This window comes from Manis javanica, chromosome 13, assembly GCF_040802235.1.
Source record: "Manis javanica isolate MJ-LG chromosome 13, MJ_LKY, whole genome shotgun sequence".
Lineage (NCBI taxonomy): Eukaryota > Metazoa > Chordata > Mammalia > Pholidota > Manidae > Manis > Manis javanica.
Genome location: NC_133168.1, coordinates 90,638,594 through 90,659,326, shown reverse-complemented (window position 1 = coordinate 90,659,326; position 20,733 = coordinate 90,638,594). Strand labels below are relative to the sequence as shown.

Genomic DNA, 20,733 nt, shown 5'->3' with positions numbered 1-20,733 from the left:
TAAAACCAAGAAGCATTCATCCATTCCTACACAAATCCTTCTACCCCACCACCCAGACATGCATCTATCAAGTGCACCTTTACTAGTCTGTGTCCTCTACTAGACTGTAAGGTCCAGGAGCACGGGAGTCCTGGACAGGGCTAGTTCATTATTATTTTCCCCACATCCAGCTCTAGAGTCTCAGAAGACCTCAAACAAATGTTATATGTAATACAATACATATAACCACATACTCAATTAATGAAATATTTATTTCCTACTATGATCCAGGCCTTTTCTTGGCAGATGTATCCATCCAGAGAACAGTCTACTCACCTACTCTGGCAAACACCCAGGAGAGGCTAACCTGTTCATCCGCCTATTGTCTCTTTCTTCCTACCCCTCACCCATCCACCCACCATGATTGAAATGCCCTCTCAGAGCTCAACCAGTTCCACACCTACTGGCCCTTTCTGTCTTCAGCCTCCCAGACCCATGCTCTCCCTGCCATGAGGGAGATTTAGGAGCCTAGGAAGATGCTCTCATCTAAGGCCTAGAGGGGTTGGTGGGGGTGGGATCTGGCCTTCGTTGAGAAGCAGGTGCTGCTCCTAACAGTAAATATCTTTTATTAAACTATGGATCTTCCACTGTGTAAGGAATTTAACTCCATTTTACAGATGAGGACATTAAGGTTCTGAGACACTGAAGGCCTGAGGTCACAGAGCTGGTGACAGCCTCCTTACATTGCCCTCTTCATGAGACCTCCAGTTAGGGGAGAATTTGGGAGAACTGAAGAGGGGTAGATGGTGCTTTCTGGTTGGCAACACTTTGGGGCAAAAAAACCCATAGATTTTCTTGAAATCAAGATTTTACTGGGCAACCTCATAGTGCCAGGCCGGTTGGTACCTACAGCTCCACTCCCCACTGTACGCCACGTAGGGCAGGGGTCGGCAGGCCCCTGAGACGGCGATCTCTCTGCTCCCAGACCACGAGGGATGGGGTGGGCGGCTCAGGTGGTTTCTCCGTTGACACAGGGTGCTTTGAGAGGAAGCGGCTGGCTCCGGGACTCAGACGTCCTTGGAAGAAGTTGCAGGCTCTGGACGGCTTCTCTCAGCTGCGCCTGAGTACTCTCCATCTCAGCCAGGCGATGCTCCTTTGGAGGCCGCAGTAGTGGGCTCCGAGCCAGGGGAGGGTTGCACCCTTGACCCTGGTTCCCTCACAGCCCAGATTTGCCCCAGGGGTTGGACAGGGTCTTACCAGGTTTCTCAGCCTGTGGTTCTCACTTCTTGGAGCGACACGCCCTGGATCCAACTTCGAGGTTCTGTTGGGATCAGAGGTAAGGGGGCCGGTCAAAGACTGAGGAACACCTCCGCTCCAACTTCTGGTTGGAGAGCCGGAGATTTCGGGGACGGGGCTTGATGTGGAGGCGGGGCTTGTTCAGGCTGCAAGGCGGGGCCTAGATAAACTGGAAGAAGGGATTGCATTAGAGCCTTGAATGGTTGGGATGAAAGGACCAATCAACTCTTGGAGGAGGGGCTTGGCCAGTCCTGGGTGGGGTCATGACTGGGATGGAGCAGAGAGAGAGGGCCTAGCCCAACTTGTTTGGGCGTGGCCGATTGAGGGGTGAGACCTGGACAACAGGACCAGCCAGGCACCTGGGGCAGGACCACCTGGTGGGCGGGAGGGGCTAACTAAGAGGCGGGGCCTAGACAGGTGTATAGAGGAGGGGCCAGGAGGGAGCGGGGCCGTTCAAGGAGTGATTTGAGTGGGACTGAGAGGCCGGGCCTGAAAAAATGTGGGGCCTGGGCGGACCTGATTATAGAGGACCCACGTGGGGGCAGAGCTAATGGAGAGGGCGGGGCTCACCCTTCCCGGAGCCTGGAGTCGAGGTCTTGCAGCTGGCCGCGAAGCTGCTCCTGCTGCTCGGTCAAGGCCTGGATATGGGTGCCCAGCGCCTCCACAAGGCGGGACAGAGCCTTCTGTTCCTCGCGCAGGGCGGACACCTCGCACTGCAGCTCGGCCAGCTGCGGGGAGGGAGCAGATGTCACCTGGCCCGCCATCCCGCCCCTTCTCCCCAAGACCCTCACCTCTCCGTCCTTTGCTCTCTGCCTGTTTCACCTGCCTGCCACGTTGGAGGAACTTCGCTTTCGTTTTACAGTGGAGGAAACTGAGGCTCAGAGAGGGTTGGGCTTAGGCCTGGGGTCACACAGCCCAGAGAGCTCGGTATTTGAGCCCAGAACTTCCCGACTTTCAGTCTTTTTCTAGTCTCGTCTTTCCCCTCTGTGCGCGGACCTGGACTGGACCTCACCTTGCCCACGGGTCGGTGCGTGCCCAGCGCCTGCTCTCTGCCCCGCGGCTGGTCCTGCTGGCGCTGCCAGGGCACCGACGGCTTTCGAGGCAGCGAGGCCGAGGCACCGGTCCAGGGCCGGCCGTGGGGCGCGGGAGCAGTGCGTAAGGATCCTTTGGGTCTCGGCCGGGGCCCTGTAGAGGGGCGGCGACGCGCAGAGCGGCCAGCGGGGACGCTCTGTGTGCGCTGCACCGGCCGGGTCAACCGTGGGGGCTGCTCTTCGTCTGGCCGCAGCCGCACCCAACCGCCTGCACCGTGAACGCTGCGCAAGGACTGGCTCTTGGAGATGAGAGGGGTGTGCTTGGGGAGGTCCCGGGGAGCCAGGAAGCCTGGTTTCTCCCCTGCAGAGAAACTGGGGTGGAATGCGGGAGCTCAGACCTTCGACTGTCTCCTGAGTTGACCCCATCCCTACCTCTGAGCAGAAATGACCCCACCCCTGATATTTTACTCCTGTGTGATCTTGTCACTGTTGGGATCACATTTTGACCTCTGCCCCTGTCCTGGAACTTCTGACAATACTGTCATTTCTGTGCCTTTTAACATATGACCCCAATCTAACCTTTGACTCCTCTCTAGCCTTGTCCCTGACTTCTGAAACCAGTACCCTTGACTTGACCTGTTCTGGAACCTGATTCTAATCTGACCCTGGGCTTGACCTCTGCTCACAAGAGTACCCTCTTCCTTCCCATCTGATCTCTTGTCCACAGCCTCTGACCTTAAGCTAACACTATCTTGCCTTGGATAGACCATGGTCCCTGACCTCTGACCCCAGATATGACTAAGAGTTGAAGCTCTTGACCCCTTCTGACTCTGGGCCTGACCTCTGCTCACATTATGAACCTGTCTCTTACCCTTGATGATGCATCTTAACATCAGATCCCGATCTGACCCATGATTTGACCACATTTACAACCCCTCATTTAAATCTGACCTTCATCACTAACCACAATGTTACTTGCTCTCCCTGACCACTCCAATGACCAGTCCCCACCTTGGACTCCAGCTTGACCCTGTGCCTGCCCTCTGACAACACCATGAGCCTTTCCCTCAACTCTTGGACAACTCCATCTCCAGCCTCTGATCTTAACCCAATGCTGTTTCTTACACTGACTCCAATGTAACCCTGTCTCTGACCCCTGACATGATCCTGTCTTCACCTCTGACCCCAATCTGATGCTGTGCTTGACTTTGGCCCTGCCCCTAAACTCACCCATCAGAACTGGACAGACTTGAAGCAGTCAGGTTACCTGGGGTGGAGCTGGACTGGGTGTGATGGGAGACGCATTGGCACAGACACGGGCACAGGCCGGCCCTCCTCAATGGCTCGCAGGATGGTGGGCAGTGGTTCCAGGTTGTCACGGGTTGCCTGGGGAGGTAGGGAGGGTGGTGAACAAGCGGTTCAGGGCCCCTTGCCTCCCTACCCCATGTCCTGGGCTCTGGGCTCAGCTCACACCTGGTCAAGTTCAGCAAAGATGGTACAGAGCTGGGCATGAAGGACTGCCAGCTGGAGGGCTAGGTTGCTGCTGCCCTGGTAGCCACTGGGTGCTGCATCCACATCCACCATGGCCACCTGGTCCAGGAAACGTTGCATGGCTGGTCCATGGTCCTCCAGGAAGCCATTCATGAAGCCCATGTATGCCTCCTTCTCACCAAACCTGAATCAGGGCCCGACCAGGTGAGTAAGTTCAGGCATCTGCCACCCCCACAGCCCCAGCATGGTTTCCCAGCCTCCCAGCACCTACGGGGCATGGTTGGCAAGGTTCTGGATGACCTTGGCAATCAGTGTGAGGGTGCGCGCTGGGCCGGGTGCTGGGTGTTCTGGTGACAGGCCAAAGAGGCTGGGTGCCAGGATGGCAGGACACAGGAGCCGCAGGAAGAGAGAGGCACACACCAGTCGGGGGCCCAAGGCCTCAGAGCCACGTGCCTTGCATGCGTCTCGCCAGCCTGAGAACACGGTGCCCAGCTCCGCTGGGAACCAGCTGGGGCAAAAGAGGCAATGGTCAGAGGGAGTGTGTGGACATAAAAGTCACAGATGGTTAAAATTCTAAGGTCAGGAGGCCAGAGTCATGTGTTGTGGGTTCCAGAACTGGAGACATCAGGGAAAATGATGCTTGGGTCAGGGTTTATGGTGTAATTATTGTAGTGACCGCTGGAGGCAGTAATCTTGGAGTTGGGGATACAGGTTCACATGGAGACAGAGGCCATGAGCTTGGGCTGCAGCTCTAACTGGACATGAGATTGGGACATAGATGAAGTAGGATGGGCTTGGAGTTACAGGGTCACCTAGGTTCAGAAGTCATGGTATTGATGTCCCAGGGGACATATAGGTTAACCTAAGGTCAGAGGTCAAGGAATTGGAATTCCACATGTCCTGCGATCAGTTGCATGGGATTTGGAGTACAGGGTCACTAAAGATCAAAGGTCAAATGGGATTGGGGGTATAGCATCACCTGGAATCAGTGGTCATGGGATTGAGGTTGTATGTTAACTGAGGTCAAATAGCATGGAATTGGGGTATGGGGTCACCTGTAGTTAGAGGACAAGGAAAAATTGGGTCCCAAGTTATTTGGGGTTAATAACCCCTAGTTGACATGACATTGGGAAAGTGTTGCCAGATGTAACAAACAGAATTTCAGGACAAACAGTTAAACTTGAATTTCCGATAAATATTAATAAGTTTTTACAATTAATATGTCCCAAATATTGCACCACATTTAACTGGGCATTATCCTGTATTTTATCCGGCAACCCTTACTTGGAGTCAGGGTTCTCAGCCCAGTGGCAGGGAGGCAGGGGTGGGCTCAGGTGTTGGGACCCTGATTCTCACTTGTAGGACTGGATGATGTTCTCGAAGACCTCCTCACAAGTGCTTCGCAGTCTGGCCTGGTGCTGGGGCAGCTCCGGGGCAGGGCACTTGCTGGGGTCCACCTCACAGTCCTCCGTGGAGGCACAGAGACGCCGCACCACCTGCCCTGCAGTCCACCGCAGCCAGACAGGGGCCAGGTTCATGACCACCAGAACCTGCCACTTCCAGCTTTCGTCCCATCTCCGGAGGTGCCTTACATCTCTGGGGAGCCCCCAGTTCCCTCTGGGATCCCAGGACTCCAAGGCACCACTCACTACCAGGATCCAGGTTACCCAGGAACTCATAGATCTCCCTGGGGGCCCCCTAGCCCACCCAGAAGACCTCTGACACCCAGGCTCACCCAGGGTCTGTTGGAGGTAATCCTGTGCCACCAGCTTCATATACTCATCGATGGCCTTGGTGGCTAATGTGTTTTCCCGGAACAGCAGCGCCTCACGGCCTCCACTTCGTGACAGCTCCCCGGTGCCCAGGTCTGTCACCAGCGCCTGGGTAGAGCGGGGTTCGCATTGTGTGGGGAGCAGACTGAGCTTGGGGGAACCCTTGCACTTGCCAGGTCCCTCATCTCGGCAGCCTAGGCCTTGCCTCTCATAGCTGTTGCTCAGCCCCTGTCCTCAAGGCTGAATTTTGTCGTTCAGTGCTGAGGTTCTGCTCAGCCCCCGCCCCTCGCAGGTGCCGCCTGGGCCCTGCGCTCTCATTCCCGCCTACAGTGGGGATCGGTCGGCCTCTAGGCACCCAGGTCCGCCCCATCGCGGCGCCGCACCAACCTGCGCCCGGCCTGTGGCCTGAAGCACGCGCACCATGGCAGCCGCCAGCTCCTCCTTGGCCTGGGCGGGCAGCACTGGCTCAAGGGCCCCGCAGAGGCGAGCGTAGTGGAAGGTGAGGAACTCCGCCAGCTCCTTGTAGCGTTCGGACGGCAGCACCCGCAGGCGCCGCGCCCGGATCCGCGCCCGCAGCGCCGCGCCCGCTGGCGCCCCGAGCAGCGGGAACCAGCGCTCCAAACCTGCGGCGGGCGAGCGAGGGACGCCCACCTCTTCTAGGGCCAGCGCCACGCGGCCAAGTGCCGCTGCCCCCGGGGCCGCTCCGCGCAGCCTCAGCGACAGGCGACGCGCCCGTGGCAGCGCCTCGAAGTGGAAGCGCTCGGCCCAGAAGAGCTGGCCAGGCCCAGTCCGCGGAGCAGTGCGCGCCAGCAGCGCGCCGTCCAGCCACAGCTCGGTGCGCACGCCCGGCGGTCCTGCAGCCGTCCGGGGCATCCCCTTTGCCTCGTGCACCCACACGCTCAGCCACGTCTCTTCCCGCTCCACGTTGTCCTGTGGACCGGAGGGGCAGAGGGGAAGGCGTCTGTGCTCCACCTTGCGCACCAGAGACAAGAAGCGGAGCCCAAGCCCACAGGGTGATCACTGGGCTCCTAGGGGAAGAGAGTGGGCCCACGGGGATCCCAAGGTGGCTATGAGGAAGGCCTCTAGCTTTTCTGGGGCGTGATCGGGCTCCCGGGTATGGAAGAGTAGCTGCGGTGTGCTAGTGGGGGGCGGCTTTGGGTGCAAATAGTACCCGGATTAAGTAGAAGGGACTGGGTCTTTGTGCAAGAGGCAGGAGATAGATGGAGGCCGGGAGGGTCTCGAGGGGTTGCAAAGGCGTGCGCGGGCAGGTGTGTCTAAGGGGCAGGGTTATGGCGAGGGTGCGGTTTGGGTTGGGTGGGAGAGGCGGGGTCCAGGCTGTGGGCGGCGCCTCCACGTCCTGCTTTTCGCGGTACTGACCTGGCTGGGCTGGAAGTGGCGACGGAGGTCTTCTATCCAGCGGTCCCTCTCAGAGGCTGAGCGACAAGAGAAGCAGCGGCTCCCACCCGCCCACGTTACCTGTCGGGGAGAGGGAGCCAAGGTGCGGCTGAGGCCGAGGGCGGAGTCAGAGGGCCGAGGTCAGGTGGACAGCTGCCTGCAACTACCTGGAAGCAGTGCGGCTCCTCCAGGAGGCTGGGGTGCAGTGGCCAGATGCGCACGTCCCGCTCAGCGCCGAGGTCCAGCTCGGAAAGTGTGGCCAGCGATTCCCGAGAGCCCAGAACACTGGGAGGCCTAGTGAGGGGGCGGGTGAACAAGCAGTCATTCCCCACCCTACAGCCCGAAGGGTGGGGGTGGCCAGGATGAACTTGAACCGAAATTTGACCAAAACCCATCATATTTAGGATCCACCCAACTCCTCATGTTGGCCTGCATGACGTTGCCATAGTACAGCCCTTGTCACATATTGATCTCGTTTCCCTCCACTTAATACCTCAGTACCCAAATTGCAGTCATACCACCCTTATTTTTATTTCTTCATCTCACCACTTGGCCTTTGCACTTTCCGTTCCTTCTGCCTGGAAAGCTTTTCCTGCCCCTCTTGACCTAGTTAGCTTCCATCCATCCTTCAGATCTCAACTCGAGAGGCCCTTCCCTGACACTTCCAGGCCAGGGTGTTGACTTAAACTCCTTTTTAGAGTTGGTGTGCCAGACTCTGTCCCTTGACCCCTGTCAACAGAGGGCTGGCTCTGTGCTTGTGTCTTTCAGTGGCCCATGCATTACCCAATGTGGGTCGGATTCAAAGGGGGTACAGGGAGTATTTGGTGAAAATCAGAATTATAGGCAAGAGGAAGGGGAGGGGAAAATGTTGCCTCCCAGCCCCTTAGAGCCCCTCACCCGTCTCGGGAGGCACTGGCTCCCATCTCCGACCTGGCCTTTTTCTTCTCTTTCAGCCGCTTGAGCAACCCCTGTGGGGAGGAGGATGTCAGCTGGGTGGAACCCAGTGCTCCCTTCTTGGCTCCTTTCCTGCTAGGGTGTCCTGGACGATCTGTTGGTCTTGTGGGACCACAAGCTCAGGCTGTATTAGCAAGAATAATACAGGCAGCCAGTTTCTAAAGCACCATCTGTATGCTTTCCTGCATTCTCTATTGACTTCTCAGAAACAGCCCCAAGAGGGAGTTTCTCTCATTAGCTCCACTTGACAGAAAGGGACACTGAGGCTCAGAGAGGGTCAGTGACCTGCCCAAGATCACTCAGTAGGAGTCTTCTTTCTCCTCTGCGGGTCTGGGCATCTTTATTGTCCCCTCCCCCCACCTCTGGATGCCTCACCCGAACATTGTGGACCTGGTTGGGGCCAGCAGCCTCTGGCTCGGTCTTTCCAGGGATCCGATCTGTGGGTGGTGAGGGGTGGAAGGTTTGGAGGTGGGATCATCTTGGATTCTACCCCACCCTGACAGGCTCCCAAATGCCCAAGCCCTTCCCACCTCTCAAGCCTACCTGGATCCCTGACGCTCCCCATGGCCACCTGGATGCTGCCGTCTGAGCTAGCGCTCCCCACCCGGGGCCGGCGGGGACCCTGTTCCCCACAGGAGTGGGTAATCAGAAAGGGGAGACAGGCAGGCAAGGGAAGAGGCACACACCTTTCCCTTACTGCCCCCCAGACCTCCTGCAGTTCTGTCTCTCTCCTACCTCCTCTCCTTCCCTCCCCTTGTCTGGGTGCCCCCTCTCACCTCCTCCTCACCCCCAAGCAGCACCAGCCTCCCATCCAGCAGGGTGAAGGCCCCGATGTTCCAGACAGGCACATCGGGTGTGGGGGCCTCAGGGATGTGTGGGGCAGGCACCTCCAGCTCTGGCTCTGGCTCTGGGTAGAGAAGAGGGTGCTGGGGACCTGGGAGTCCTTTCTTCTCCCTCGGACCACCCTCTTCATTCGCCAAGGCTCACCAGCATTTCCTTCCTAAGTGCCTCCTGTCCCCCCACTACTCAGCAAGCCATGTCAAATTGTCATTGAACAAGCCGCCATGCCTCTCTTGGGCCTTATCCGTACTGGCCACGGGTAGTGGAGACATAGCCCACAGACTAAGTGACCTATATTATGTTTACTGTCCCTATATATCCTCTCTTACTTAATCCTCCAAAAGCCATTCAAAGGGCTATTATAACCTCCATTTTATCGGGGAGAAAACCAAAACCCAGAGAGGTTGAGCGACTTGCCCAGGGTCACACAGCCTGTGAATAACTAAGCCAGGCTTGAGACATAAGCATTCTTATCTCCTAACCAAGACAGTGGGCAGGTCCAAGAGGTTGAGAAACAGGTCAGCAGCCTTGGTTCCTTACATAAATCACTAGCCTAAGGTGGAAAGTATTCAAAGTTTGAGAAAGGAACAGAAAACGATCAGGGTAGAGGGAAGTGGCAGTGCTGTGGGTCAGGGAGGACCTTCCTGAGAGAGTAAGACTGTGCTGAGTCTTGGATCACTGCTTGGATTTTGATAGAGGTGGAGGAAAAGGTGGTGGGGACGACTTGAGCAAAGGCTGGGAAGGAAGTCGAAGGGCAAGAAGGGTTTGGAGGCTCAGAGGCTGGACAGCGAAGGTCCAGGACTTTGGTGCAGGACTGTGTGTGCCAGTTAGTGGAGCTGGGGTTTTATTCGGGGGGTAGCAGGGAGCCACGGGTTTGAGTAGGGAGGAGCATGTCTACTTGTTACTTTCTCTGTGGAGAGTCTGTGGAATGGGCAATAGCAGATACCCCTGAGGGGACTGAAGTCATGTCTCTGCAAAATGGGGACATGAATGGGAGAACTAAATGTTCTTCCAGGAATAAAAAGGCTGAATCAGCCTCCTCAGATTACCTTTCTGTCCTATTGTTTTACTACCAGGGGAATAAATGCAAACTCTTACTTGTTAACAGGTCACTTCAGACATGTTGGGCTAGTGCTATATTCATGAGCTCTAATCCTTATGACAGACATCCTTTACTCTTCTAGATTCCTCTGTGGGACACTTGGCCCCATGTCATTTTCTTCTTTACTTGTTTACTGTCTGTCACACGCACCACACTGTGAGCGCCACAGGACAGGCAATTTCATCTCTTGTTTTTTGTTGTGCCTAAATTGGGGCCTGGCACATAGTAAATGCTCAACAGACCTTTGCTTGAATAAATGAATGAATATGAGGGGATAAAATAATATAAAGCAGGGATCATGATCCCCGTTTAACCAATGGGGAAGCTGAGGTTCAAAGGGGTAAAGACACTAAAGTTACGGAGACTGGCAGGCAAGAGAGGAGGAGGCAGCTGAGACAGGTGTCCAGGCGGGAGAGAATGGGCCCAGGCCATTGGATATAAGAAGAGACCCATTGGGGCCAGGAGCCATTTGGCATCTGAACAATGCTGCCATCCCTCTATTCCCTGGCCCTTCCCCAGGCTGGACCCTGGACCCCAGCCCACAGGTCCCTGACCACTCCCCCTACCATGAGGCCTTGGGTGAGGGGGAAAGAGGGAAGAGGGCATCTGGGCCCCAGCCACTTCCTGTTGGGCTTTTGTGCTCCCCACAACTTCCTGTGTCTGTAGGGCTGATTCTCTGGAGGCAGTCAAAACCCAAGCATCCGGCCTCCCAGCCTGGGCGGGGGAGCTCTGTACCTGTGGCCTCTGGCTCCGGCTCCGGCTCCAGTGGTGGGCTCTTATGCTTCCCCCAGAGGGTCTTGGATAGCCGGAGGCGGCTCGTGCGTGATTCCTTGGGGGGCGCAGAGAGGACACGGCGAAACAGCGAGCGAGGGGCTGGCTGGCTGCTGACCATGGGCTCCTGGTGGCTCAGTGTCCTCCCCCAGCCCGCAAGGCGTCCCCAGCGGAACCCTCCAGCCCCCTTCTCTCCACCACCCCCTGTGTGCCAGTGGTAGGAGGTCAGTGGGGAGGGGACTGCTGGCTGGGCTTGGGAGACCCGGCTTGGTGATGGTGAGTCCATCGTGGGGGTTTTCCTGTGGAATGAGAAGGTAATAGTTCTGTTCAGTGTCTGCCCAAGTGCTGTCCTCATCTTGGCCCCCTCCCCACTCTCAGCTCTGCCCCCAGGCAACCCCCCTGGGGGTGTCACACAGGCTCTCTCTCTTACCTTGATTTCCTGACCAGCCCCAGAATCAGAAGCCGTCTGCACCCTGCCTGGCTTCCTCCCACTGAATGCAACTCCACGTGACACTGTCTGTCCTACCCCACCCCACAGTCAAGTTGGGAGGGCACAGTGGGGGCAGGATGCTGGAGGAGAGGAGGCAGCAGAGCAGGGCTCAGACTCTCTTGCTGAGCTGGAGGCAGCACATACCCCTCTCTGAGCCCCAGTTGTCTTCTCTGCAAAATAGCACATGCTGACCAAATGCTGGTGAGAATACAGAGCACCTGGAATTCTTGTCCACCACTGGTCAGAGTGTAGACCTATGCACCCAAGTTAAAGAGCGATTTGGGATGATGTGCTGACATTGACTATGTGTACCCTCCGACCCAGCAGTGGAACAATAGACATGCCCACTAGTGCTATGTGTAATAGCCCCAAACTGGGACAGCCCACATGTCCATCTACCATAGAATGGATATGTTGTGGTCCCCTCCCACAGCAGAATACCATGCAGCAGTGAGAATGAACAAATTGCTGAATGAACTCAGATGGATCACAAACAATGCTGAGCAAAAAGCCACAAACAATGAAGAGTAAAAACTGTGTGGCTCCATGTATATAAAGTTCCAAATCAGGCAAAACTATGTGCAACAAGTCAGGATACCGGTTTCCTTTGGAGGGGCTGGTGACTGGGGACATAGGGGCATGGTGCTGCATGAGGGAAGCCTCTAGGGGCTGCTCATGCTTTTTTTTGTTGTGGTTTTAAGTTGGGGTGAAATTCACATGACACAGATTTAACATGTTCTATTTCTTGGGCGGGGTGCTGGTTACATGGGTGTGTTCTGTCGTGAAAATTCAAGGAGCTGTGTATTTTGGTGCACTTTCCTGTATCTCTGTTATACCTCAGTTAAGTGTTTACTTGAAAAAGAGGTAGGCAAATGCTATTCTGAGGAATATGTGAGTCAGCATGAGAGTCAGTAGAATCCTGGCCCAGGAGCAGGTTTGAGTGCCAGCTGGTTCTTCTCTCGCTGTGCGATTTCAGGCAATTCACTTCCTCTCTCCGAGCCTCGGTTTCCTTATTTGTACAATATGATGAAAACATCAGTTTCAGAAGGTTCATTACAGGAGCTTTTGTTTATTCAACAAGTGTTTCCCGAGGGCCTACTCCGTGTTAGGTGCTGGAGAAGCCATGGGGAGCTAAACAAGCTTGGTTCCTGCATTTCTGAAGCTCAGAGTCCAGGGAGGGAAACAGATGCTGAATATAAAGCAGGACATTTCTAGCAGGCAAGGACTTGGAAGAAAATAGACAGACCGGAGCAGAGGCTGAGCAGTAGGGATGCTCTTTGAGCTGGAAAAACCAGGAATGCCAGGTAGAAGGAATAGTTTGTTCAAAGGCAAGGATGACCAGAATGCACAGGGTGGGGTGGGTAGGACCATGGTATGGATATGTGGCCTGTGCGTGCACCCAGGATCCCATGCTCAGAAGGGCTCCATGCTGCACTTGATTTAATACTCTTGAAGTTCTTGATTGTTGAACAGGGGCCCTGCACTTTCATTTTGCATTGGGCCTTGCAATTCTATAACCCGTCCTGAGAAGGATCAGACCAAAGACCCCTCTCCTGGAGCTAGATGTGTTCATGCCGGTGTATATACCTTAGCTCTGCCCACCCCATTCACACCACACTCAGTCCACTGACTGCACACACATGGAGAGTCTCCCCATGTTCCACCAAATCCCGAGCCTTTACCACTTCACTGCCTAGGGGCCCCACTTCCAACTCCCTGCATGTTTTGCTGGGGGACTTTCTCTGACAGATGGAGTTCACCATGCAAACAAGCAGCTCAAAAGTCCCAGAGAATTAACACTTCCCTGACAGCAGCCCTCAACTGGTGACCATCAGAGTTGGAGTATCAACACCCCAGCTCTCTCACCCCTTGGGTGGGATGACTCTGAGGTGTGTGTCCTATGCTTTTCTCCAGAGGTCTCCAGAGAAATTGAGTGCCATGTGTCCCAGAGCCAACCTGCTTGATAAAGCACCCTTTCCTGACTCCCTCCCATCCCTGCCTTTCTTCCTGATTCTCCAGCTGATATGTCCTGGGATCACCTCCCAAACAAAGTACTCGCACTGGAAGGCTTGTCTCAAGGGCTGCTTCTGGGCAAACCAAACAAGACAATGCGTGCAAAAAGAAATGATATGTAGATACAGGCTTTCTTTCGATGATCCCTTTACTGGAGGTCTGTGACTGGCAGGATCACTGGGGATGGCTTCCTCTTGGATCTCCTGGAGGCCCTCCTGGCAGTCCTTGGCTTCACACTCTAGAAAAAGCAAGGGAGTGTGATGCTTGGCAGTTGGTGGAGCTGGGTCTGCCCTCTTCATGGAGGGAATTCGGATAGGGGAGGGGACAGGGACCCAGAGTGAGCAAGTGGGTATAATGCCAACTGCAGGCCAGCTTAAGGAAATAAAGTGCAGTGTGCAGGTAGCAGGGCACTGTGCAGGTGTGAGTATAGAGGCGTTCTATAATTGAGGTCAGGGGTTGGGGTGGGATTATTGGGCCAAGGTTGTGCTGGCTGGGCCTGTACTGCTCCAGCGTAAGAGTTGTCCTCAGGGGTCAGGGAGGTTGGAGCCGAGCAAGCAACCTCAGGGCTGACATTATCTGGAAGGAGGATTGCAACACAGGGTTAGGGGCTGGACAAAGGTTATGCAGGCAGAGTCATGGGCTATGGAGGATCATAGGCTTGGTTAGTGTTGTGTAGATTGAGGGCCTCTGGGTAGGAGACAGGGGTGAGGCCAAGGTTCGTGGACTAAGATGAAGAAAGGCCGAAGAGTTAACTTGGCTATAGGTTACACAGGCCAGGCTGAAGTTGTGAGGGCAGGGGCAGGGTCCATACCTTGGCTGGGAGGGAGGAGGTGTTGGGGGTTGGGTAAGGACAAGCTGGCTAGGTCAGGGGCTGGGCTGAGGTTGTGTAGGGGTCGGGGGTCCTGGGGGTAGGGGATGTTGCAAGCAGAAAGGCTTAAGTTTGGGCCTCGGTTGCCTGAATAGACGGGGTGCAAGGGAGACTAGGGGCCTGGCTGAGGCTGTGTGGGCATAGGGGTTACAGAAGGGGGTCAGAGGCCTGCCCACGTTGGTCAGACAGGCAGGGGTCAGGGCCCGCGTCCAGCTTGTGTAGCAGGCAGGCGGAGGTAGTAAGGATGACAGGACTCACCGTGGCGAAGCGCGGCCAGGTGCGCAGCAGGTTGAAGAGCGCGTCACCAGGGCAGTCAGTGTGCACGAGCTGGCGGTGGCCCAGCAGTGCATAGTCTGGCTTCAGGAGGCCTGCGCGCACCGCGCAGCGCGGGAGCAGGTCGTGCAAGGTGCGCAACGCCGCCTCGGTGGGCAGCCCCGCCGTGTAGTTGCCCACGATGGCCACGCCGAAGCCGCGGGAGTTGTGGCCGCGTGTGTGCGCGCCCACCCAGTGCCAGCCCCGGCCCTCGTACACGTAGCCGTCTGAACCCACCACGAAACTGCAGAGGAGAGGGGAAAGCAGGCAGCACGCGGCGCGAGGGAGGTTCTGCCCTTCGCCTGCCCCCTGCCCTAGCTGGGCACCTGCGTCAGCGGCCACGCGTATCCCAAGTCCGGCCTGCGGCTCGCTGGCTCGGCCTGGTGCACCTTCGGCCCACTCCCTCCCTCACCAAGGGCCACCCCAGAAAACCTTCCTTTTCTCTGGACCTGCCCCTCAGCATTGGCCACGCCCCTTTCTACCTAGCCCCCTCCGCATTGTCCCAAGGACAGCTCCTGCCCAATTCAGAGCCTTTTTCTGTCTAAGGTCAGATCCCATCACTAACCCCGTCCCGGATCCAGCCCCTATCACAGGTCCAATTCCTCTCTCAGGCCCCGCCTCCACCACCTTCTTTCCTAATTCCAACTCGACACAAAAGTCCCATCGTGGAGCCATTTCGAGTCCTTGTGGAGGCCCAGACCGTAGTTTAGGCCACGCCCACTCTGCATCTTGGCTCCACCCACCTCCAATCCCTAGCTCTTGCCAATTTTGCTCCGGCCCAAACCACGCCTCTCCCATCAGGCTCCGCCCACCCGGCTCCGCCTCGCAACGTCAGCCCCGCTCCCGCCCCTCCGAGCCCCCACTACCTGTAGCCTATGTCTTCCCAGCCGCGCGTGTCCTGGTGGAAGCGCTGCATAGAGCGCATATCCGCGGCACAGCGCGCGAAGTCGGTGCAGGGTGGCGCAGGCACGTACGTGTGATGCACATATAAGAACCCGAGAGGCAGCTGCAGAGGCGTCGGGAGGCCCCGGTAAGGTGCGGCGCCCCAGCGGCAACGAGGGTGGATGGCCGGGCACCCTGCGGGGAAGAAGGTCCAGGGCTGAGATCGGCCAATTCACCCTTCTGCCACTTGCACCCACCATTAGGGGGCATATGTGGACCATCCCTCCAGCCTCCTCCCAGATTTGGGGACAGCTCAATCTCACACCACACTGGCCCCCATTAAGATCTAACTTCACTAAATCTAAGCCTCCTGTTGGAATATCCTGTGACTCCCATCGCCTTCAGGATAAACCCCAAGAAGTTTAGCTCAGACTTCAAGGCCATTTACAACCCAGGACCCAACACTCCAGCTGGCCCTGCTCTGAGCCTAGGGAGGGGCAGCCAGGCTGAGTAAAGAGGAATCTCAGCCCACATTTATTGAACTTCTATAGTCAGCTACTTGTTTTACACGCTTCATCTTAAACCTTGCAACAGATGGAAGAGGCGGCAATGATTTACCCAACTTCACTGAAAACGAGGTTCAGAGAAGCGAAGCAAGTTGCCTAATGGAAGTTGCACAGGAGCAGCTGGCTGGACTTCCATTAGAACCGCTGTGTCTCTGCATGTCCTGCGTCCACCTCCTGCAATGCCTTCTTCCTTTTTTTCTTTTTCCTTTTTGGTTGGTTGAATTCTCCATTCATCCCTCAAGACCCAAATCTAAGCTTCCCTCTCCTGTGCAGCTGCGCTGATCCCCCAGCCTGGCCCCCCCTGGCCCCATGTGGCTGAGAGCGCATCAATCAGAGGGTTGGTCACAGTGGGTAGGGTCCTTCTCACCCAAGAAGGCTTCAATAAACTCCTTGGCAGCATGGGTGGCCACCTTCACCAGCTGATCTTGGCTCATGCCCTGTAGCTGAGGGTGTGCTGGCTCCAGCGTCTGTAGCAGGATAAGGGCCCCCCACACCTGCTGGGTCAGGGTGGGAGCCGAAGTCAGAACAGCTCCGTTTTGCCGTCGGAAGTTACTTCGAAGCCCTGGGTCTCCAGCCACCCCAGCTCCATAGTACTGGCTCAGCAGGTGGCTGAGGGGTGGCAGGGGCCCAGGGGCCCGGCTCAGGTAATCTCCAAGGAGGGCCCCATCCAGGGCACCATTGAGGAAGGCTGCAGTGAGTGGTGAGGCCTTGGGATCCAGGAGTGTGAAGGTCTGGGGAGCAGAGAGCTGGTCCCAGCAGCCCTCAGTTCCCAGGCCTGGGTGGCTCCGTGTCTGGGGGCCCTGGAGGAAGGTGAGGCCCAGGTCCCTGGCAAGGCTGACCGCCAGGAGGCTGTCCACAGTGGTTGGGGATGTGTCTTTGGCATCTGGCAAGGAGGTTTGGACATCTGCAGAGCCAGGTCTAACATCTGGAAAAGTGGCTCCTGCCTCTAGATCTGTGGTTCTAACATTCGGAGACATGGCTTCAACATTTGCAGAGGTGACCTCTGGAGAGGCATCACTGAGGTCTGGGGGTGTGACTTTTACCTCAGGGACCACGGTTCCAACGTTTGGAGGGGTGACTGAGCTGTCCAAGGGCAGGTTCACAACCCTGTGCCCCTGTAGCCCTGCCTCCAACCCCACTAGGAGAGGCTTGACAGCCACAGTTGAGCCATCAGGGGTCAGCACCACCCCGTATTCCTGCCCACCCTGCACACGATGTTGGACCACCATCTCTGCCAGGCCTTGGAGCTCTGGGGTCAGTTGTGGGGGATTCAGCTCTGTGACCTTGAGATGCCCCCTCTCCAGCAGGAAGTGATGGAGGGGATCATGGGGGCCAGAATCCTGGGCTGACAGCAGCCATGCAGAAGCAGTGTGGCTGGCATTGGTGACTGGTGCCTTCTGCTCGAGCTCAGCCAGGGCATGGATGACAGAGTCCATGAGCAGGGGCAGGGTTGCTGTTGGGAAGAGGGATGGCATTAGCTCAGTGGCCCAGTTCCCCCATTCCTGAGCATCCCCTGCTGCTTCCCCATCTTCTCAATGCCTTCCAGTTGTTCATTAGACAACCCTGTGACTCCCAACACTATCCTTGTGTAGATGAAAAAATGAGGTACAGACAATAGGCTAAGGAATTAGACTGCCAGTGAGCACTGGGGAGCCATGGCAGATTCACGAGCAGGGGAAAGACATAGCCAAGTTGGCAGTCTAATATTGCTCCTTTGGCTGTGAAGAAAGGATTTTTGGGGGGCTAGAGTAGAGAAGGAGAGACGGTGTGCAGGTAAGCAATGAAGGTGGCCAAAGCCAGGGCTGTGGCGCTGGAATGGACAGAAGTGGACAGAGTCCCCAGGTATTTTGAGGGAAAGATGGACAGTTTTTCATAATGAATAGGAATTTGGGGAATTTTAGAGGGAAAACAATTCTAAGGATGCTCAAGGGAGGAGAGGGTGGACCTGTGCCTTATGAGGACAATGTTAGTGGCTGAACCTGGAACTCAGAGGTGGGGTGGGTTGTTGAATAAAACTAACATTTATTAAACATTTACTATGTGCCATGCACCACTGTAGGTGACTTACATAACTTAACCCATTTAATCTTCACAATGACCCTGTGCACACAGAGAGGTTAAAACAGCAGCCAAAGGTCACACAGCCAGAAAGTAGCAGAGGCAGTGTTTGAACTCAGGAAGTCTTAATCCTTACACTCCATTGTCTAGAATACAGGTTCTTCTCCAGACATTCCACACCATAATTCTTGTATAACTTCGTTCTCTTTACCTAAAACACCCTTTCCTGCTTCTCCACCAAGTAAAATTCTCCTCCTTCCTGTCCTAGACCTATGCCCCTCCTCCAGGAAGCCTTCCTGATTTCCGCTCTTCTGGCCCCATGTCCTTCCCCCAACTCCTGCCCTGACTCTATGGGACTGGGAGCATCTGGGTCTCCAGACTGGAGGTTCCTTGAGACTGGAACCTCTGGGGTCTCCAGCCTCATCCTGTACAGGGCTAGACAAAAAGGGGTCAGCAGTACATTTTTGTAGAACTGGGCATCTTGCAAGTCCCCAGACCTTTGACTTCTGACCCACCTGTTCCTGGTTCCAGCCACAGCAGCAATCCGAGCAGGATCCAGAGGACACTGTGGGCCCCCATCATGAGATTCCAGCTTCTGGGGGACATATCCAGTGACCTTAGTGGAGATCTCGTCAGAGCTGGAAAGAGGCAGGCATGGAGAACTACGCAGTGTTTTGGGTTACGGTCAAAGTCCAGCGGTGAATGACCAGGCTGCCCTTTGCTGAGCTGTGGGCGGGAAAGAGCAGGGTTGTAGGGACAGAGTACCCTGGGTCTAGGTCATCTGGGACTCTGGGGCTCCCCCATCCTATCTGTCCCTCTCAGGATGAGGTCAAGGGTCAGTAAGCCTGGCTCATCCCAGGAGGTGCCTGGAGGCCAGGTAGCTCACACTCCAAGAAACTGCTCATTCTCAATAGAGATAGACTGCGGCCCCTCCAGCAAGCCCTACCCTCTTCCTATAGTGATCGCCCTGCAGCTGCTGCGGCCACCAGGGGGGACTCTTGGGTGCTGCACTGGGGGAGGGGTGAGAGGCAAGGCTGAGGCTGGCACTGTCTCTGGCCATCTTTTTGGTCAGTACTTCAGGCTCAGGCAGAGGACAGCTGCAGCGCCTGGGCATTGTTTTTGCCTGCTCTGAGCCTACCAGGATCAGGAGATGTTGCCCTCGTCATCTGGGGTTCCGATCCCAATCTACTGGAGACTGCTGAAGGAAAGGATTGGGTGGGGGTGTTCGGGATCATGGCTTTGTCTCAGGAGCTGTCTTCTGGGCTCACCTGTGTTGGCGGGGAGGGGCCCTTCCTCTTCCCTGGAGCCTGTGCTGAGTCCTGCAGAAGTGAGCCCGCCTCCCCTTTATTCCACCTGCAGGTAGGATGGGCTAAGAAGTGTGGTTGGGGCTGCAGTGTAAATTGCTTCCCTGTGAGCCACCCACCACGAAACCAGTCCGGGGAGTTTCCAGGAGACCCACCAGGCTGGGGATTAAGCTCAGGGCAGGCCCTGGGCGGGCCTGGAAATGCCCAGGCTGAGCTAGGTCTGGGATTCCCTGGGGAGCCTGCTCAGATGTCAAGGGTTCTCTTTCTGGGGATTCAGCATTGCCCAGCACACAGTGGGGGCTCAGGGAGTAAGGTGCTAGAGGAGGGAATGCATGGGGGCAATTCCCCAGGAAATCCTCTCCTCTGTGTTGTTTCTGAGGATTTGGGGACGGGGCGCTGCCTAGTAGAACCACATGGAGGATGTGGGGTATGTGTCTGTCTGGGGCAAGGAGTAAGGAGAGCAGAATGAAGCATTTGCCTTGGGTGAAAAGCTTAAGGAAGAGCTAAAAATCTCAGTCATCCAGATGAGGAAAATTTCAGTGTAATGGTTTAAAAGACCAAAGTGAATGCAGAAAAGCCCACTGTAACAAAATATCATTTTAGATCAGGATAGGATCAGAAATGGTGCTATGCTGAGACATTCTGGAGCCAGAGGTGAAAGGAAAAACCAGGAATTCTGATTCTTCTCTGTGCTTGCTTGCCTTGTGCTAGTCCCAGCCCCGAGTCTTCCAGCGGGGAGTCCCTGGGATGCTGAGGGGTGGTGGTCACATGAGATTTCCACGTAGTGTCCACCTAGTCTGGGAGGGATCTTGACTCAGCATTAGGGACCCTGGGTTTGTCGCATGATTCTGCCACTGATCCCAGATGTGGGAGACCCTTGAGGTTTTATTTACCCATCCATTTATGGCCAGTTTACCCAGCAGGAAGGTGAGCTCGGAGAGGTTAAATAACTTGTCCAAAGTCATAGCAAGAACCAGGAGAGGGCTCCAAGTCCCGTGCATGTCTCCACTCTTCTGTAGCTGGGTCAAGGTCAGAGTAATTATGACCACGTGTCTGCAGACTGGCTGCAGAACAGCCTCCCATTCAGGGATACATGGGCCCACCAGGCAGGCAGCCTCGATTCTCTTTTAAAGCTTGGAGTTGGCGTCAGAGGCTTGGGTTGAGTGCGAGCCAGGGGCATGTCATGGTTGGCCAGTGTGTCCCTTGGGGTTTGTCTGGGATTGTGACCTTCTGAGGTAGGACCCTTCCTCCAGGAAGGCTTCCTTATTACCCCTGCCTGCCCCATTTCCCCACCCTGGCTCCCTAGCCCGAGATTCCTCCCTGTGACCCAGATTGGTCCATTTTAGGGCTGGCAGTTTTTCTGTCTGGTTGTCTCCCCCACACTAGGAGATGTTGAATCCTTTCGGGATGCTCAGCATAGTCCAGGAACCAGGTGGGTGGCAGGGAGGGATTGCTGAGAGCACAAAAGGCCTGATTGAGGATGTGGGGTCAGCTTGGGGTCGGGCTCTGAGACATACACATAGGCACCTGGGCTGGGTGCCTGGGAGGCAGCAGAAAGGCTGGGGTTCCCGTGGTGACTCACACCCCCACCTCTCGCCTCTGGTCTCTG

At 55.9% G+C, this 20,733-nt stretch overlaps 2 protein-coding genes across 3 annotated transcripts; both read right to left on the bottom strand.

Moving 5' to 3' along the window:
• Positions 1 to 233: 233 nt before the first annotated feature.
• On the bottom strand, positions 234 to 12,039 carry RASAL3 (RAS protein activator like 3). Of its 2 annotated transcripts, XM_037018328.2 has the most exons (18): positions 11,062 to 12,039; positions 10,596 to 10,930; positions 8,695 to 8,825; positions 8,462 to 8,540; positions 8,294 to 8,355; positions 7,862 to 7,932; positions 7,132 to 7,258; positions 6,947 to 7,045; positions 5,957 to 6,499; positions 5,533 to 5,677; positions 5,154 to 5,298; positions 4,069 to 4,305; positions 3,780 to 3,981; positions 3,574 to 3,692; positions 2,288 to 2,678; positions 1,846 to 2,003; positions 1,237 to 1,300; positions 234 to 1,132 (listed from the first exon to the last, which is right to left on the bottom strand). In XM_037018328.2, exons 2-18 carry the CDS (start codon positions 10,915 to 10,917, stop codon positions 989 to 991), a joined length of 3,039 nt encoding a protein of 1,012 aa, XP_036874223.2. In that variant the 5' UTR covers positions 10,918 to 10,930; positions 11,062 to 12,039; the 3' UTR covers positions 234 to 988. The 2 variants fall into 2 exon arrangements, with proteins under 2 accessions (XP_036874223.2, XP_073076336.1); XM_073220235.1 differs by lacking the exons at positions 234 to 1,132; positions 1,237 to 1,300; positions 1,846 to 2,003; positions 2,288 to 2,678; positions 3,574 to 3,692 and having other exon boundaries at positions 3,845 to 3,981; positions 4,098 to 4,305.
• Positions 12,040 to 12,170: 131 nt separating this feature from the next.
• On the bottom strand, positions 12,171 to 19,178 carry PGLYRP2 (peptidoglycan recognition protein 2). Its single transcript, XM_017679004.3, has 6 exons — positions 19,089 to 19,178; positions 18,336 to 18,546; positions 16,130 to 17,215; positions 15,181 to 15,391; positions 14,261 to 14,558; positions 12,171 to 13,372 (listed from the first exon to the last, which is right to left on the bottom strand). Exons 2-6 carry the CDS (start codon positions 18,424 to 18,426, stop codon positions 13,283 to 13,285), a joined length of 1,776 nt encoding a protein of 591 aa, XP_017534493.3. The 5' UTR covers positions 18,427 to 18,546; positions 19,089 to 19,178; the 3' UTR covers positions 12,171 to 13,282.
• Between the last annotated feature and the right edge of the window lie 1,555 nt (positions 19,179 to 20,733).